Source organism: Sclerotinia sclerotiorum, genomic scaffold (genome assembly GCF_000146945.2).
Source record: "Sclerotinia sclerotiorum 1980 UF-70 scaffold_2 genomic scaffold, whole genome shotgun sequence".
Lineage (NCBI taxonomy): Eukaryota > Fungi > Ascomycota > Leotiomycetes > Helotiales > Sclerotiniaceae > Sclerotinia > Sclerotinia sclerotiorum.
This window is the reverse complement of record NW_001820834.1, coordinates 1,134,620-1,152,989: the sequence shown is the minus strand read 5'-3', so window position 1 is coordinate 1,152,989 and position 18,370 is coordinate 1,134,620. Positions and strand designations below refer to the sequence as shown.

Sequence of the window (18,370 nt, the reverse complement as noted above, 5' to 3'; positions counted from 1 at the left end):
GGCAAAGTTGTTAGTTAGAGACGGAACGGCAGTATGAGGTGCCGAAAAGTGAATATTGGCGGTGGTGACCTCCAACTCAGCATTGTCTAACTTAGAGCGGCTGATTTGATGGTTGTGGAAATTGGAATCAACTTCAATGGGCTGTTTCTATCTAGGAACTGAAAAAGAGATATTGTCGGCTGTTAAAGGGGACAATTGAGGCGGATGTAGAATTTGGGTGGGAGCTGGAGGGATTATGAGAGGAGATGTCTGGAAAGAGAGGGTATGTGAAAAATCCAACGAGATAATAGTGGTTAGAAAAAGGTTATTGTTCAAGTGTAAGTTCTGCTTCACGTAGTGGAATTGGAATTTTCCTATAACTATAAGTTAGTGTAAAAACTCAAGTTAAAAGATTTTAGCATTCTCGCCGGGTATGTTGAGTTGAATATTAGGACATATTATGGAACAGAATAACTATACAAGCATCCTTTCCTGCTAATAGTTAAAAATGGAAGTGAATGAGAGAAAGCAATGTGCTGCTCTCATCAAGGAATGATGAAGTTGAAAAACCTCAAGTATCAAGGCTAAACAGAGCCAAGTTTAGCAAATATTTCTCTGATGGTGAGGAATAGAGAAAATTGAAGCTAAGCATGGGCAATTATGCTACTCTCATCAAAATATGATGAGCAAAAAAGCTAAAGGATAAGTCACGTCAATGCCAAACTTGACATATGCCCCTTCATTTTGCGAGAAGTACAAAAGTTTAGGAGACAAAAGCAAGAAATATTAATCTCATCGAGGTGTAGTTAGCTAGAAAAGCCAGAAAATAGTTAAGTGTGGATAGTATCTCAAAGTCATCATTCTACTTCTTCGAGTAGCGCAGAGAGTCTAGAAATGGACTCAAACAATGGTCCGAATCTCTCATGGAAAAGTTTGTTTGGGAGCTCAAAGTAAGACTTACAAGCCAAGACAAGTAGAGATCTGCAACTATCTTACTATATTAGCGAGAAGTATACAAAACCCCAGAGTAGATATAGACAATAATACTCATATCATTCAGATATGACAGATTAAAAGACCAAAATATTCACAGTATCAGATGAAGACAAGTAAAATTCAAAACTTAATATTCCTATACTCGAGCGAGCAGTATGAAATTGTATAGAATTAAGGAGAAAGAAGTAGAAACAACAACCTTGAAAGAGTTCAGTAACAAATATTTAAACCAAGCAATAAAATAGAGCTAAAACTCACGATCCACCGGCCAAGTCAGCACAGTAGTGGTAACACTAGCAAAGGAAAAGGGGTAAAAGACAAATAGAAAAATTGAGGAGTAACAATTCACAAATACCCAAAAAAAGTAGCGACAAAAAGATAAATAATGGTATTATAGGACCGACAATCTCTTAGTTTTTGAGTAAACTTTATTGCTGTTCAAGATAATAAGGAGGGGAAGATTGAGAATAAACTTTTTTTATGATATTTATCCCTCATTGCGTACAACCGGTTGAGCAACTACTTAATAAAACGCAGTAGAAGTTTTGCGACTAGTTTTTAGATATACAACCTTCGGCACTGAGTAGTAATAAGAGGTTATATTGCCAAATAAGTCCTGATTATACTTAGAGACAATTTTTTGCTCACTTATTACAAGGTTATATATATAAACAACTTATTTAAAATAAAATGAAGGAATGTTTACTTGTTTTACTATATTTTGATGCATTTGATATTTTTTGACATCTTTTCCTTCCTTCTTCCTCGACCCCATTCTCGGGTAATCTAAGATCTTATATCACGTATAAGGGGCTATATATATGAAAATTTTTCATGACTATTAATCGTCATACATTACTTCACATCCACATTGAATATACGATCTTCTGTCATGAAAACGGTTTAATTAGCTTTTGAAATACTTCTCGCGTATGTTTACTGCTGGAGTAGTGAGGATAGGGATAAAGCATGCAGAATCGAGCATCTTCCCATGTACTTTCCCACTTCGCAATACTTGTCTTTCCTGCTTCTCGTCAGACTCGAAAAAAATTCTTCTCAATCCTCTGAAATAGTTTTCTAATCTCTCTCTTTAAAACCATCGTCTCTTTAAACCGGGAATATGGAATTCAAAACCTAAGTTCCTTAACTCCTTCCCTATCCTCGGGTCTAATCACCAATCGAAGCGCATCGCCTACCGGAAAGTCGAGGTCGAAACATGCCCTACAAGACTCTGGTTGGGGATTTTCAAATAAATAGCTCTCTTCTCTAGTATGTGCATCGGAAACCGGAAAATACTGATTCCCTCTTAACAAAGACGTCATGGCTGGTAAAATAAATCATATCCCTTTAAGGATTAAATATAAATACCCGTCCATTTAACGTCGGGTGCGAATGATATATTTCCAAGAGAACCCAAATCTCTGCCCTTTCTCGGAGGAAATTAAATGTCATGGATACGCACGAGCTCATAAGCAGAAATAGCCAACAAGCTGAGGTTGAACAGGTATGCATGTAACAACGGAGATAACCTTACAACAGAAATAGGCGTAAGGAAAATAGGAGATCCGCATTCCCATTCTTTACATCTATTATTCAACCAACCTGATTTCCAATAGACTAGCATGGGCATAGAATTAATAGCAAACTTCCAGATTTTCATCCGGATCTCGATAGAAAGGAGAGAAAATTGACAGAATGCTGTTGCGAATATGATTGAATCCGAATGTTGCTCTGTCATGCGCTTCTTTCGCGACAATTAAAATTGACAACAATGTGCACTCTGTAACTTCAATCAGCTGTACTTTACAGTCAGTTTTAGTCATTTCCAAATTCTCCACGCATTTCTGCCGCTACAAGTCCTCGCCGCCCGTCGATCCGCTCACTACTTGTGTTCTCGCCATGCCAAAAAAAAAACAGTTGGAAAATATAACCTAGTAAAAGAAATATGAATGATAACATTAAAGTGCGAGCGACAGGATGAAGATAAAGTATTCATATGACGGCGTGGAGAGTTTAGCGAGCAAGCCAACTGTTGAAACTATAGAAACACGTGATTAATCCATTAACTTCAGATTAGCTTGTTACATCAGACTAGACATGGCATTCGCCAGTCTAGCCTAAACCCTTAGCAGCGCAATGAATTTCTAATATATAGAGTTAATTCACACATGCAGATCCTGACGCTGAAATGTAAGTATATCTTGCCATCGGCTAAATAGTAAGACTACTGATTACCATCAACTAACTGGGTTAGACGGGGTGTACGCCACCTTCGTCAGACCTCCCACTCCTCTAGCGACAATGTGGTGTTAATTCGTATCAATCATAGATTTAGTGATCGTAAGGTCCTGATTTCTTTCCCTTAATGCTGTCGAGGTGATGTATCTGGATGATATTATGTACTAACATTGATGCATGAATGCGAAGCAATATCCTGCCTTAATCTCAGCAGAGTAACTTTTCTATCGAGACGGCGGCCTAGAAATGCTTTCATTTCATGATAGCACTCCGTATCACAATACTGTCAAAGTAATTTAAAGCCTAGCTCACGGTGATTATGGTCCAGAAGCTGAGCAGGAACAGAAGTTCTATATTAGGGCTTGAAAAACGTTAACCACATCTATAACAAAAACAAATGTATACCTAAAACATCAACGCCAACCTCGTCATAACTCATACATATACCAACATATGGACTAACTTTCCATCTTATTATAATCAAACGCCACCTCTAGTCTTCTTCCTTTCGCCCTTGGCTTGCCCTGTTCTAACCAACTGATCTACAGCCAAACGATCTTGTGCATCTTGCTCATCATCATCGTCGTCGTCATCATCCTCACTACTCGTGACTTGACCGAGATCAGCATCTGCCTCACCACCTGCGTTTAAATCCTTCCCTGTATTTGTGGAAGGCCTCCTCTTCTTTTGAAAATCTTGAGTATGAGCATCCGCCAGGACTTTCGTAAAAGTTCTTTGAGGACGACGGCGCACGGATCCGGTATTGGTCTGCTGTTGTGAAAGACCGCTGGTATGGGTGCGTTCTCTTTCGAGTACCGAAGATCTTTCGTTCGGCTCGGCAGGAGTGGTGGTTTCGGATTCTTCGGATTCTCCGGATTCCAAATCATATGGCAATGCTACATCGCGGAATGCCTTGAAGCGAACGACATTGGAGCAATGTTCGTTTTCTACACGGAACAATGTCCACATGCCTCTACGACTGACTTCAGACAACCCGACAAAAAAGGATACAGAACTGCTGTGCTGAAGGTCGTGCGTATATATTGAATAAAATATCCAATTAAAACGGAGGATAGGATCAATGATCATAGCTGCATAATACCACCAAGTGGATTTGAAGCCTCTAACATCGCGAAGGAATGGTTTGTTCGCTCCAGGTTGAAGTAGAGACCAATCCATTAAGAGATCCCATATGCCTAGACTGTTTAGTAAAAAATCATGGCTCGTCGAAGATGTGATACTCACTGACGTATACTGCATTCAGTGCAGCAAAGAAGCTGAATACAATTAAATTGGTTCTATTTCTCTCTATTCTGTAGATGCTCAACGTGACGTAGTAGACGATAGTCATAGCGTATTTACCACCATTAACTATGATGCTGGTTAATAAACAAACTACAAAAAATTTCAATTGTGTGGAGCAGTATTTACCTAAATGAGGAAACATATTCTTGGTATCACGATAACGTCGAAGGCATTGAAGTAAACGCCAAATGGCTGGTAAAGTAGAAAAAAATCCCAGAAGTCGTGAATTGGTAGAATTACATTTTGTAGGACTATGCCAATACGTTGCGTAAAGACAAAAGAAGAGCTCTATATTCTATGGGATGTCAGAAAAAACATTCGTGGGAATCGGATGGTAGGGAGCTTACACTCGTTAAATAGGTAAGAGAGCAATACATGTCACCCAAGAAAAAATCACGAAACTCCACGGGGTATAATCCAGCCAGAAGTAAACGCCACTGTCAACAGTTAGTATCATTTAGGTAAGAGAATCATAGTAAGGGACCTACATGAGAATATACAAACCATTTCCGACTTTTATAAAAAAGCACAGGAGCGGGCATAAATATTATAAGGACTGTAACGAAGATCAAAACGACAGGGTAGTATATGAACATTTCTAGTGTCCCATATCCCGAGAAGTTGACCCATAAAAACAATCCAAGTAGAAGAATGAAAAATGCTGGGAATTCGCTGAGTTGGCGCCAATCCAAATCGTGCCGGGGATCCAATTCGAAGACGAATTTGTAGTTGATTTTGTTTCGAGTCCAAACACTGCAATCGAAACAAAACAAAGAAAATAAATACAAAGCAAGAAAGTAACCACCGTATATTTGCAGCAGATAGCCGGTTTGAAATCTGATCATAGGATCAGGATGATTAAGATATTCAGTGCCGGAGATGATTCCCTGAATTGAAAAGACAGCACCGATTCCAATAAAAACTCCGTTCCTGAATGCACTGCCAGATTGATCCGTTGTCTTTCCAGCAGTTTTCCGCAGTTTCCCAACAGCGATCTTGTGATTGCCCTTTTCAAAATATCTTGCATAGAGATCTTCAATGGCATGTATGTGTCCGTCAAGTACGTCACTATTGACGAACCATGCCTTGTTAACATTTTCCGTCATGAATCGAAGTGGTGGATGCGCATTGACAGCCTTGTCATACTTTTTGTTGATCTTGCGGAATGCTGTGCGATTCAAAAGCGCGTAGGACTTGAGCAGTTCCATACCTCGATAATATTCTTGGAGCGCTAGCTTCAATTTCCTTTTTGCAGTTCGATAGGAAACATCGTTCTCATGAGGCCGTCTTACATAGTCACGGTTACCGTTCGTGTTAATTAAGTCATCCGGGTGAGACTTAAATCGCAACTCAGGTGAGTTTTTCATGCTTGCTAAAGCCCTCGAGTTGGATCCTGGATGTGGCCCCAGAGCTGTCGCCTTTGCGTTGTCTACCAATCTACCAAGCGGCACTAACCAAGCATTTCGATGGTCTTTAGAGGAATGTTCGTTTGAATCTTCATCTCTAGGATGCACACGAGATATCCTCCGGCTTATCGAACGTTCATCATCCTTGCGTATTGCTCTTGCCTGTTCCGCGTCCGCCACTTCCTGTATTCTGCGATTACGCATTTCATGCAGTTGCTCCCTTAAAGCCTGTAATCGAACTCCTGCCTCATCCTCCTTGGATCTATAAAATAGTTCAACCTTTTCGAGCTCTTTCTCCATCCATGAAAAGAATTCTTGCTGACGTATTCGTATATGATCAAATGCAACCATGTCCACGTCTGGGCGACTGTGGGGTTTAGACAAAGGAGTACCGACTGAAAAAATTCGTTTCAAATTTGGCCGTCCGTCCTGCGAGCTAGGGCGCGAACTAGGGCGTCTCAGTGAAGCGAACGTTGGCTTAATGGGGCTTGATGTTGTTCCAACCTCATATGCATTCTGGGGCAGTGTCGTAGGCGTCCTTTCTGGTGTTCTTTCTGGTATTTCTATTTCAAGAGAACGTCTCCGGGGGGTGACTGTGGAGATAGATTGTTCTAAAGTCTCGAGTGGAGACTCCGGTCGTATCGCTGGATCTGGAAGTTCAAACGCACGCATGTCTATTGTAGGAGGGGTTGGCACAAAGCTACCGTATGTCCCATTATTTGCATGATCTGTCGATACAAGCTTTTTTGCGATAGGTATTGACGAAGTAAGATTTGGTGGCGGCGCATTCTCCGCAGTTTCCCGTGGCGCGCCATTCTGCCATGCTGGAGACGATTCCCGAAGGTTGGTTGACTCATTGAATGTTCGAGACGATTGAGGATTTCTCGGGACGACAGGAGATGTAGCGCCGTATAAGCTACCATTTTGAGGATTCAGGTTCGATCTTGCATCTGTTCGAGGGGTTGAATTGACACGATGGGCAGCACGAGCAACTGCCTTCACCTTTTTCTTGCCTTGTTTGTAATCGAGATATTTTGCGCGCCATTCTATGCGGTAATTAGTAAGATTTCAATTGATATAAATATCGAAATTTTAGTGAATCTCTCACCTGGCACAAGACTCTGCTCAAGTTCTTTTGCGAACTTCATGGTGACAAGAGACTATCGAATGTTCGGACGGATTTTGGGTTTGTCTCAATCTCATGTGCGGGATGGGATGTTGGACGACATATATCTCTGTGTGTTTCTCTGTGTCACCTTACCGTCCTATCCAAGTAGGTTTAGAATAATGCATGGTCATTTCATGGGAATGTTGTATGACCATTGCTCTAATTGAGTCGTGGTTGAGGGTGATCAATTGATACTTCAGTATATAACCCAATCACTGAAATTGGTGCCCGGGCATTATATAAAGTATCAATTCTAGATTTGGATGTTTTTTACCAAAAGAGCGGAGAATAGGTTTTTGTATAATCCCCTATTGGCTGACAGGGGAAATGACTTCATAGACCTGGCTTTTTCGGGATGGCTTGATTATGTAATACGTTAATACGTAGGAATATGAGCTATAATACATACAACCAAATATCATACAACATTAGAACCATTAGAACCATTACCAAGTATTTTTCCCTTCACTCTATTAGATATCTACTTCATCTACTTCATCTACCTAGGTACTTGAAATGATATGAAATTATCCACAGCCAAACTTCATCAACAGCCTCATTCTTAGTGGCGGAGACCCTGATCATGACTCGGCCTTCACATGTGTCCCTGCACCATACCCCTTTCCATTTATTTGGAACATTCTCTTCTATCTATAGGCTCAGCGGTCAAGCCCAAAATGTGCCATGGCTTACAGGTTGGGTTGTACCATTCATTTATTGGTCAGTCTGGATTATGATTGGTTTGATCAACCACTATTTCATGAGCATGGGAAGAATAGGAACCCGGCGATAAGTGTTGTTTTCAAACCCCTTGACAAATTCGATTAAGCGTAGAAGAGGATCCGCGATAGGGCTACGCTTCTAGATCACCGAGTCTATACACTATCTCAGCATGGGTATACGGCGCTACCTATATGAGAATCAGACCCCCATGGACACGTGATTATGTCACATGATGCCGTTTGATGCTCAATATTATGAATTTTGTGTGATCAGCAATGTGCCTAGTGGTATCTTCTGTAGTTGACCGACTTATGGTCTTGTCAGTTAAATGTAAAGTCTGCTAGCTGTGATCTTACATTGGCTCCATAGCTTATCTTCAAAATGCTAGACTCTCTTCAAGTACATTTAGCTAGTTGACAAAACTATGTAGCATGGAGATATAAATTGTTCGCTTTATTTTAGTTTGCATACTGATCTTCTTGTCATTGGTATATATCTAGCTAAAACTTGCATAAATTCTACAATAAGGATGAAAGTCAGCGCATGTTTTCGGACCATCAGCTCTCTAGTTTCTCACTTCAACACCATGTGATTCACCTCCAGTCTCTTTGTGCAGCACTGCTGTGATGGACTGGACACCTGAAGACCTTTCTTAGTGGTTACTTTTTCTTTTTGCTTTCCCCTTGAAGAATTTTCTCTCTTTCACCATTTAGCTACGATGTGTAGCGCTCCTGAAGATACAAGTAGTAGTTTGATGGAATCAGAATCTCTCAATCACATCGATATATAGACCGATCTAATAGGCTAAAATAGTATTTGAAAACTTACTCAAGCGTGGCATACTTTCTCCATCGCTGCCTTCAGAGCTCAAAGATTGGTGGATTAGTCTCAACTCTGTTTAGTTATCCCCAATATTTAGATTTTGGACCTCATCCCGTTCGGTGGTGTGGTCTTAGCTGTGCCCTCTATGATATCTCATTTCGAAAATTCTTCCCACTGAAGATAGCTCAACGCAAACTCCGTATGCTTAATAACTAGAAGATGACTATCTACTCTTCGCCTTCCACTCTCGATTCAAGCTAGCCCTCATCACAGTATTTACATCATGCAACTCTCCCTTCTCCTCATTATAGTATCACAGAATATAAGTGTATTTTTCTTGTGATTCGCGCTCTAAAATTACATCCGTACGTGTAACATCATAGTTCGCATCATACCACTCCCCTAAAAATTCGGCTAACATGATCTTATCGATTCATGGTATAGATGGTGTAGGTTTTTTTTGTAGATGACTTGTTTCAAAAAAAAAAAAAAAAAAAAAAAAGAATGAATCAAAGCGAAAGGAAAAATTCATGGTAACAGCTTACTTGATATATGTATTTTGCTGTGTCTGCTGGAGATCTAATTCATGGAGAGATAATAGTACCAAAGGAAAAAAGAGTAAGATCATGATGGAGCTACTTCTTATTTAAAATTTGTGGTGATTACGCTACGGCAAGTAGCTCCACCTTGTGCAAAGGGGTAAGAGACTAGTGCTTCCATAGCGGTTAGTAATCTTACCTCTATATACGGGTTACTGAATGGCCCAGCTAGGTGAAATTCGTATCCAACTCTGGACTCCATTCACTCACTCTAGCACATGCCACTATTCGGTATATTAAGAGCAAATAACTAACTGAGCAATGAGATGACGAGAAGCGAAAGAAAGGGCGTGCACTGTATCCTTGTGAGTTTCCTGGCCCATGGGTATTTTATGAAGGTGCTTCTTAACAGGATGGTGAATCGGGTAATTCATGATGAGAATGGGCTTACTCTTTTCCTTGATATATTTATTTATGGACATGTTTCCGGTATTACTTGGACGGATGGTCAGTCTGGAATGGAGAAGTTCTGAGAATGCTCTCTTTATGATACTTCCGTTCTATTCATTCGCTTTTCTAGCTTTCTATTGAGCCAAGTCTCTAACAGGTCACCATTACCAATGACTTGAATCTCTGCCTTTGTGTTTAGCATCAACATAATTTGAAGTTGTCTTCTCCATTCCTTTTCAACTCCACCATCCTGGCACACGTCCCTCTGTAGCATCCCAACCGCAATTCGCCTATCTCTTTTTGTTAATTTGAGGAGGCCTTCATCTTCTTTCACTCCATGCATCATATCCGTGCTTTTAAGTCCAAGCCAGCGTATTGAGGGAACTGAAAGATCTTCGTTTTCATGTGCGAGCGCGACAGAGCCGTATTTGTATGTGGACATAATACCTATGCCATCGGGATCGAAGTCTACCAGAGCATATATTGGTATCAATGGATGATTTTCTGCCAGATAGTGGAGAAATTGTCGACTTTGTATATCAGGATAACCTTTAGCCTAGAATTATTAGAATCAAGGAAATATCACAAAAGGATTTCACGAACAGTAAGTAATATCCCTCTCCCTGACACCGAATATTCACAGTATCGCTTTTCTTCCAATGTGCGAAAGGTAGCCTATATTGAGTCAGAGATGTTGCAACCTGCAGATTAAAGTGTACAACCTCTTTCTCAATCACCAAGATCCATTTGACCTGCGAGAGGTCAATCTCTTCAATTTCTCTCACCCATGGCACCAATTGTGACTAAGAAAATTAGTAAAAACAAAGATTGAGATAGTACGGTGTGCAAACATCTGCCGCTGTTGAATAGTCAATAACGGACTTGTTCCTTCTTCTGATAGCAAACGAGCCCGCGACTAACCCTTTGGCGGCTGCCACCTGTGGAGTACGTGTGAGACCTGGAGAAAAAAAAGCGGGCCTAGGGCGAAATTCACTGACCACATTCATTGCGTCACGCTTTAATCCAAGGGTGTAGGCGATGTCGTCCACAAAACGATCGACGATTGCTTGTTTCGTAAAGAGTTCTGGATCTCGATAATACATGTCTCTGATTATGAACAGTCAGTTTGAAAGAGACATCGCCACCAAATGGCAATGGCGTACCTCTTCGTAATGATGTTGCCAGTGACAAGCGCCTCATGAGAAAGCGTCACTATTCGCAGCAAAGCAGCTAAATTGCTATTAGTATGGGCTACCAAGGAACAAACTCCAACCTACTAAATTTCCAAGCTTCTCGCGGGGAGGCATTCGGAAACTGCACAACTCTACTCCTTGAAATGGGAAGTTCGTTGTTGTCTTCACTTGCATTTCTTGGGCTTAAGTTTCGAGATTTCAGATCGAAAGAAAACTGTTTCCTTCGCCCGATGATACAGTCTGTCATGGCTTCGTAAATCTCCTCAATTTTTGATATGGCAGATCCTGTTTGGTAAGATGACACGGAAATTTTTTCAGGGCCAAATGTTTCCCTTTTCACAGGAGTCGTCGATGATGGCGATGTCGACAACCTGGTATTGCTAATGTGAGTTGCGTGATGAGATATCGCGGATCGCCGCTGACCGCTGTGATCGTCACTGTGATCTACAAAACGAGCTTCACTTATTAGTCTGCTGGAAGGTAAATTATGTAGCAATTGAGGTGATGAATACGACGTGTCTTTCACAATGTCCTGTAAAAGATCAAAGTCCATGGCATCCTCGACGATGACTCAAAATATATCTCCTCGAAGTGCATGTTCATCAATTGAAGATGTTTGAGAAATGATTTCACATGATGTACTTGTACTTCGTATGTGAATATTATAAAAATGATTGATGTGAGACGTCTTAATTAGGAACATTTAGAGATGCGGGGAGGCGGCGGGAGAGAAAAGGTGGACTTGCGCTAATTTGGACCCCGAACTGCCAACCCTGACCGCCCATCTATCACCCCTGGAATGTGAAAGATCCATAGAAAGATCCATAATTTGGAATCATACAAATGATCTCTTGACAGCTCATAATTATAATAGATCAATTCCAATTCAACATTTCTCATCATGGCACGAACGAAGATTAACGCACTGGGCGTCAACGAGAATGAGATAAAAATGGGAGAAAAAAGATCATTGGATTCCTCAATCACTACGCAATCTACCAAACGACCAAAGTTGCAAGAACGTACCGATTATTCTCGATGGCGTTTACTCGACGAAAGAGGTAGGCAAACCTGGCATTACCTTGAGAATGACGAAGATGCTGCCGAATGGTCTCAAACAACTGCAGACAAGTATTTTTTGGGGCTGCCGACTGTAGGAACATTGTACTAGGCTTTAACATAGTTGCTAATGATATGATTAGGATCTACCCGATCTTCCTAAAGCGCAAAGTCCTCTAGATTCCGTCAACAATTGCCTTGAATTCTTCCAACACCTTCAACTTCCTCCTGGAAACTGGGCATGTGAGTATGGTGGACCAATGTTTTTGCTTCCTGGCTTGGTTATCACTTGGACTGTCACCGAAACTCCAATCCCCGATCATATTGCAACCGAAATAAAGAATTACCTTTTTGCACGAGCACATCCCGATGACGGAGGATGGGGATTACATATTGAGGGAGATAGCAGTGTTTTTGGGACTGCTATGAATTATACGGTTCTCCGGTTAGTTGGGGTCAGCGAAGAGGATGAACGAATGGTCAAAGCTAGAGGAACATTACACAAGCTTGGTGGTGCCAAGAATGGACCGCATTGGGCAAAGTTCTGGCTGAGCATACTTGGTGTATGTCAATGGGATATTGTCAATCCTGTGCCACCAGAGTTCTGGTTGTTGCCTGATTGGGTACCCTTTCATCCGTGGAGATGGTGGATTCATATGCGCCAAGTTTATGCACCAATGTCATTCATCTGGTCTAAGAAGTTCACTTATAAACCAACACCCATTGTTGAGCAACTGCGACAGGAATTGTTCGTAGAACCATATACCGCTATAGATTGGGCAGGAAACCGAAACAGTATTCATCCGAAAGATAACTATCACCCAAAATCATGGCTTCTGAACACAGCAAACTGGTTTCTTGTTAATATCTACAATCCGTATCTCCGGACTGATGCATTAGCCAAGCAAGCCGAGGACTGGGTGTTCAAGCTAATTCAAATGGAAGACAAGAATACTGATTTCTCCAATCTCGGACCGGTCAATGGACCCATGAACTTTCTTGCATGCTATATCCAAGAGGGGCCTAATGCATACTCCGTGCAAAGGCATCGAGAAAGGATGGCTGACTTTATGTGGGTTAAGGACGAGGGTATGTTGATGAATGGAACGAACGGAGTACAGTGCTGGGACACGGCATTCTTGATACAGGCCGTGATGGATGCCGGTTTGGCTGAGGATGCAAGATGGAGACCAATGCTGACTAAAGCACTCGAATTTCTTGAAGATCAGCAAATTCGAGAGAATGTTGACGATCAGGAGATTTGCTACCGTCAGCAACGAAAAGGGGCTTGGGGTTTTAGTAATAAAGATCAAGGATATGCTGTTAGCGATTGTATCTCTGAAGCTTTAAAGGCTGTTATACTTTTACAAAGAACTCCTGAATATCCGACTTTGCTGGAAGATCAACGTATCTTCGATGCTATTGATACCCTACTCACTTACCAGAACAAATCTGGTGGCTGCGCATCATACGAACCAACTCGGGGCTCAGAGAAATTGGAAATGTTGAATGCGGCAGAGGTATTTGGTAGGATTATGATCGAATATGATTACCCTGAATGCACAACTGCTGTGGTCACTGCGTTATCTCTGTTCACGAAGTACTACCCGGATTATCGCGCATCAGAAATCAAAGCTTTCAAGGGTCGAGCTATTGAATATATCCGAAGGGCTCAATATGCTGATGGTAGCTGGTATGGTAGTTGGGGCATTTGTTTTACATACGCAGGAATGTTCGCTCTCGAGAGTCTTGCAAGTATTGGAGAAACCTACGAGAACAGTGAGAATGTGAGAAAGGGATGTGACTTTCTGATTTCAAAACAAAGAAGTGATGGTGGATGGTCTGAGAGCTATAAAGTATGTGCATCCCCAGCCATAAATATTAATAATGCTAACAATTCTTTAGTCCTGCGAGCAAGCAAAATATATTGAACATCCATCTGGTTCCCAGGTTGTGCAGACAGCTTGGTCGTGCATTGCTTTAATTGAGGCCAACTATCCAGATCGTACACCGATCGAGAAAGGACTGAAGCTGATCATGAGTAGACAGCAAGCAAATGGAGAGTGGTTACAAGAAGCTATTGAGGGTGTATTCAACAAAAGTTGCATGATCTCATACCCTAACTACAAGTTCATCTTTCCTATGAAAGCTTTGGGAATGTTCGCCAAGAAATATGGTGATGTTAAGCTTCTCTAATGATAGAAGGGAGGAAGCTATTTGGAGAATGACATATGATTATGATTATATATAATAACTTAATTTAATAATGACAAGTTTACTTCTTCGCACCTACACAATTCTCGTTGAGCTTCAATTCACAGCAATTACAGTACAGAAAATAATTTTGGAACTCAAGGGTCAATGGGAATTAGACATTTTGGTTCTAAAGCTATAGTGGATCCACTGTTGATTCTAGCGCTAAACTAAGCTTATCCTACCCCGCCAACATTAGCAACAAAAGGAAGTTTCTGATTGGTACAGCACTCTCAGTGCCACACTACAGGCTACCGACGAGGCTGGGCCATCGAACTTTCCAGTCCAAATACCATAGATCAATTATTAAAAGAGGTCACTCCACGCCTTGGTGCATTTTTGAAATATCACAATCTAACATTTCCGAGACACATAAATTCAAAAGATATACCCAACATCCAACATGGCATCCCATGCAGCCCTCGGATCTACCGCCATCGATAAGAAAGAATACCCCGCGGCCATTACACATTTAACTAAAGCTATCGCTGAAAACCCAGCCTCCCCAAACTACTTCATCCTCCGCTCCACAGCACATCAACGTGCCAAAAATCACGAATCAGCTCTCGCGGATGCTGACGCTGCCGTCCATGCAGCTGTTGCTCGTTCTCGTCGCGAACTCATCGCCACAGCACAATTCCGTCGCGCGGTTGCTCTTCATGGTCTACGCAGATTTGGAGATGCGAGATTGTGTTTGAATTGGTGTAGACAGAAGAATGAGAAGGAGAAGGGATTAACTCTTTGGCAGGCAAAGGTTAAGGCCGATTATGACAATGCCGGTGGTGAAGATGCTGAGTGTAATAAGTGTACTGTGAAGGAGATTCCTGAGAAACAGGTTGCCATAGTGGAGGAGGGCAAAGCACCTGAAAAGTCTGCTGCTGCTTCAGCTACTCCAGTATCGGTTCCAGCGACTACTCCAAAGGAGAAGATTAGACACGAGTATGTAAACCAATTGTTTAGCTAGTAGTCACAAAACTAACAGATTTTACAGATGGTTTCAATCAAGCTCCAAGGTTACTATTACTATTTTCGCAAAGGGTGTTGCGAAAGATACTGCACAAATTACGATCGAAGAAGGACAGGTATGTCAACCATGGAGATGGAAAATTCACATAAGCTAATACGTCGCAGGTTGAAGTTTCATTCCCAATTGGAGAAACTGGCACTACATACGATTTCACAGCTTCACCACTCTACGCTCAAATCGATCCTGCCCAAAGCAAGTTCACTATCACTCCAAATAAAGTCGAAATTGATTTACAGAAGTCAAAGCAAGGACTCAAGTGGTCTAGTTTGGAAGGGACGGAGCCTATAATCGGCAAATCCACCGAAGAGAAGAAATCAGAAATTCCAGCTGCCGTTCTAAATCCCTCAATCGGAAAGGCCCCTTCCTACCCAACATCATCTCGTAATGGACCCAAAGACTGGGATGCCCTCGCATCGTCAGCTCTCAAATCCGAGCAGAAAGAAGGAGGCAAGGAAACAACTGGAGACGATGACGATGAAAGTGGTGATCCAATGGATTCCTTCTTCAAAAAACTCTATAAAGATGCTGATCCAGATACTAAGAGGGCGATGATGAAGAGTTTCCAAGAAAGTAATGGTACTGCATTGAGTACCAATTGGGCTGATGTCAAGAAGGGTCCCGTTGAGACGAATCCACCTGAAGGAGTTGAAGCAAAGAAATGGTAGAGAGTGAGACGTTGCGGTGGGAGAGAGCAAATTCGAATCATCATGCTGACTGGCTATGTAAGGGAGTCTAGGAGTGAGGTGTCATAATATGGCGTTCGTGCTTGGTTACATAGAAGTATTCGGTAGATACCTAGGTACTCGAAGTTGCAATTGAATTTCAAAAATTTTACACATTCATTCCCCCATCCTCAATACTTGCAAGATAGTATTCTTTAGTATCCCGGATGCTACTATATCACGTTGAAAGCCCGTTTCACTTAAACCCTACATAACACATGCTGCTACGCCAGAAAAGTTTCTTCTAGACCATTTATATCACGATGATCGAAAAGGCTAGCTGCTCTGCCAGTCAAACCTAACCTTAACTCAATATATATAGCTTAGAAAACTAAACTAGTACTAAATACCAATACCTAGTGTGACGGAAAAGTCGTAAACGGAGTCAATTCAATTACTTAGAATCTAAAACTAAAGAACTAAGAAGATTCTAAGTAAGAAGGTGTTTATATACAGGGCTAGTGCACGTGAGCCACTAGTGGGTAACAACCGTCACGTAACACCTAGCAGCTATTAATCCTACGAAATTATATTATTAAAATCCCTTCACTTTATATCATCGCGATCAAGGGGTTTACATAAATAATAAGTCAATTATTTTTATTTGATTTTTTATTTAATTATTTTGATTTCATATTTTGATTTCATATTTTGATTTCATATTTTGATTTCATATTTTGATTTGATATTTTTACTTGATTCTTTTTACTGATTATTTTTACTTGATATTTTTATTTGATACTTTTATTTCATATTTTTATTTAATCTCTTTGTATTTATTAAACAATATAAAGACTAGCGAGTCCATCCATCCTCCTATCTATCATGCTCCTGAGAACATCGAAGCGATACCCCTTTACTCTACACCATAGACCATATGACAGCACACCAAAGATGAACAAGTTTAGAGTGATAAAGAGACTTCTCGAAGTAGAGCATAAAACATCAATCACAAGAACTAACCGTAAATCCTACCATACATGTCCCATACCGCGCCACTAGGCAGTGATCAAATGACACATCAGATAACACAATTCAATATTTCCTCAACGTTTCTTCCCGCCATACTGCTTCTTCTCATAATATTTCGTAATCGTCGACTCCTTGTCCGCTAGTCATTTCGTAAGTTTCCTCCTCTCATGTCGAAACTCTGACGTGCGCATATCTTCTTTTCCTGCATCCTCTATATATATCCCGGTCTGCTTCTCAATGATCGTCCGATCCTATATCTCATGAGATCCATTCCAACTAGACACAAAATGAAAATAACATAATGCACACACCTTGAAATCCTCATTCCCACCTTTCCCCTTCATTTTCCCCACACCTTGCACTTTTTCCCCCTCCATCACACCCATCTTCATATTTCCAGAACCTCCCATCATCCACGTATATTCCTCTGCTCGTAAATCCGGGAGCTCCATCGCTACCGCCAGCGCAACTTTCTCACTCTCCACAAATTCGACATTGATCAGTGGTACGAAGCGCGGTGTTTCGCGGTTTGGAACTTGGTAGTCGTATTCGTAGTCCCACATATCTGCCATACATACTATTAGTTAAATTTAGTTAAAGTATTGTTGGTAATCAGATCAGATTTAACTAGGGCAAATCACTGAAAAAAAAAAAAAAAAGAGAGAGATCTTGTATCATGCTTGGGAGTAATACAATGAAGGAAAATTGAGAAATGGACACACCATTAGCATCCAGCCTTCCTCTATAAAAAACCTGATAATCTTCACTCCAGAGCCAATCTGACCACGGTCTGAATACCTCTTCAAATGGATCTTCTCTAACAAACTCTTCCTTACTATCTGGTACGTCGAAAATGTACTTTTTCGGGCCTTTATTGCCCTTATGACTACCCCGCGATGAGAATTTCGATTTCGATCTCGATTTCAACTTCCAAACCCGCGTCTTACCATTTTCTTTCGCATTCATCGACTTTATGCTGCGAATTTCTCCTACTCTGTGCATTTTTAAGCAGTTAATTAGGCCCTCAGTCGTGGCATTAGAGTACATATGCAGGGTAGGTATGTACAACAGCTTTCACTTGAACAAACACGTAACACCGATCAGCAAAGTCGCGCCACAGCCTTAGTATTATTTCCTCAGATACCTGTAATTGACCTTGATTTTGCGATCATTCGAGCGAGCGACTTTTGAACTAGAAGGTACAAGTAGAATGCAGGCAACCTAAGATTAAATAATGGTGTCCTAGAGCAAAGATCTAAACATGATTATAAATTCAGATATGTAGTGCTGCCTAACGGATTTTGGAGTTTTGGAATGCGGCTTGAGGGGATAGGAAATGCACCTGCGATGTGAATTCAAACACGCCATTGTTAAGGAGATGCTAGAAGGAAAGGGGAGAACGGTACAGAGAGGTCTCGTTCACTGAAAGAAAAGAGGAAGGGCATTGGATAACACATATGACTGCAGGAAGACCGTATGCAGGGCTTAAAGGGACTATGCGGTGATGCCCAAACTAAC

General features: G+C 41.2%; 6 protein-coding genes across 6 annotated transcripts; 3 read left to right on the top strand and 3 right to left on the bottom strand.

Moving 5' to 3' along the window:
- Positions 1-2,425: 2,425 nt before the first annotated feature.
- SS1G_01531 (predicted protein) lies at positions 2,426-2,692 on the top strand (the record flags this gene model as incomplete). The annotated part of the gene is made up of 2 exons (XM_001597287.1): positions 2,426-2,479; positions 2,597-2,692. The coding sequence occupies 2 exons, from the start codon at positions 2,426-2,428 to the stop codon at positions 2,690-2,692; spliced, it is 150 nt and encodes a 49-aa protein (XP_001597337.1).
- Positions 2,693-3,693: 1,001 nt separating this feature from the next.
- On the bottom strand, positions 3,694-7,072 carry SS1G_01530 (hypothetical protein; the record flags this gene model as incomplete). Its single annotated transcript, XM_001597286.1, has 6 exons — positions 3,694-4,409; positions 4,459-4,584; positions 4,916-4,955; positions 5,007-6,283; positions 6,593-6,970; positions 7,033-7,072. The coding sequence occupies 6 exons, from the start codon at positions 7,070-7,072 to the stop codon at positions 3,694-3,696; spliced, it is 2,577 nt and encodes an 858-aa protein (XP_001597336.1).
- Positions 7,073-9,304: 2,232 nt separating this feature from the next.
- On the bottom strand, positions 9,305-10,933 carry SS1G_01529 (hypothetical protein; the record flags this gene model as incomplete). The annotated part of the gene is made up of 8 exons (XM_001597285.1): positions 9,305-9,344; positions 9,492-9,531; positions 9,628-9,671; positions 9,782-10,182; positions 10,268-10,429; positions 10,625-10,733; positions 10,790-10,856; positions 10,894-10,933. The coding sequence occupies 8 exons, from the start codon at positions 10,931-10,933 to the stop codon at positions 9,305-9,307; spliced, it is 903 nt and encodes a 300-aa protein (XP_001597335.1).
- A 787-nt stretch (positions 10,934-11,720) lies between these two features.
- SS1G_01528 (hypothetical protein) lies at positions 11,721-14,074 on the top strand (the record flags this gene model as incomplete). The annotated part of the gene is made up of 3 exons (XM_001597284.1): positions 11,721-11,972; positions 12,022-13,665; positions 13,784-14,074. 3 exons carry the CDS (start codon positions 11,721-11,723, stop codon positions 14,072-14,074), a joined length of 2,187 nt encoding a protein of 728 aa, XP_001597334.1.
- A 460-nt stretch (positions 14,075-14,534) lies between these two features.
- On the top strand, positions 14,535-15,823 carry SS1G_01527 (hypothetical protein; the record flags this gene model as incomplete). Its single annotated transcript, XM_001597283.1, has 3 exons — positions 14,535-15,070; positions 15,123-15,213; positions 15,263-15,823. The coding sequence occupies 3 exons, from the start codon at positions 14,535-14,537 to the stop codon at positions 15,821-15,823; spliced, it is 1,188 nt and encodes a 395-aa protein (XP_001597333.1).
- Positions 15,824-16,926: 1,103 nt separating this feature from the next.
- Positions 16,927-17,854, bottom strand: SS1G_01526 (predicted protein; the record flags this gene model as incomplete). The annotated part of the gene is made up of 3 exons (XM_001597282.1): positions 16,927-16,991; positions 17,184-17,417; positions 17,800-17,854. The coding sequence occupies 3 exons, from the start codon at positions 17,852-17,854 to the stop codon at positions 16,927-16,929; spliced, it is 354 nt and encodes a 117-aa protein (XP_001597332.1).
- Between the last annotated feature and the right edge of the window lie 516 nt (positions 17,855-18,370).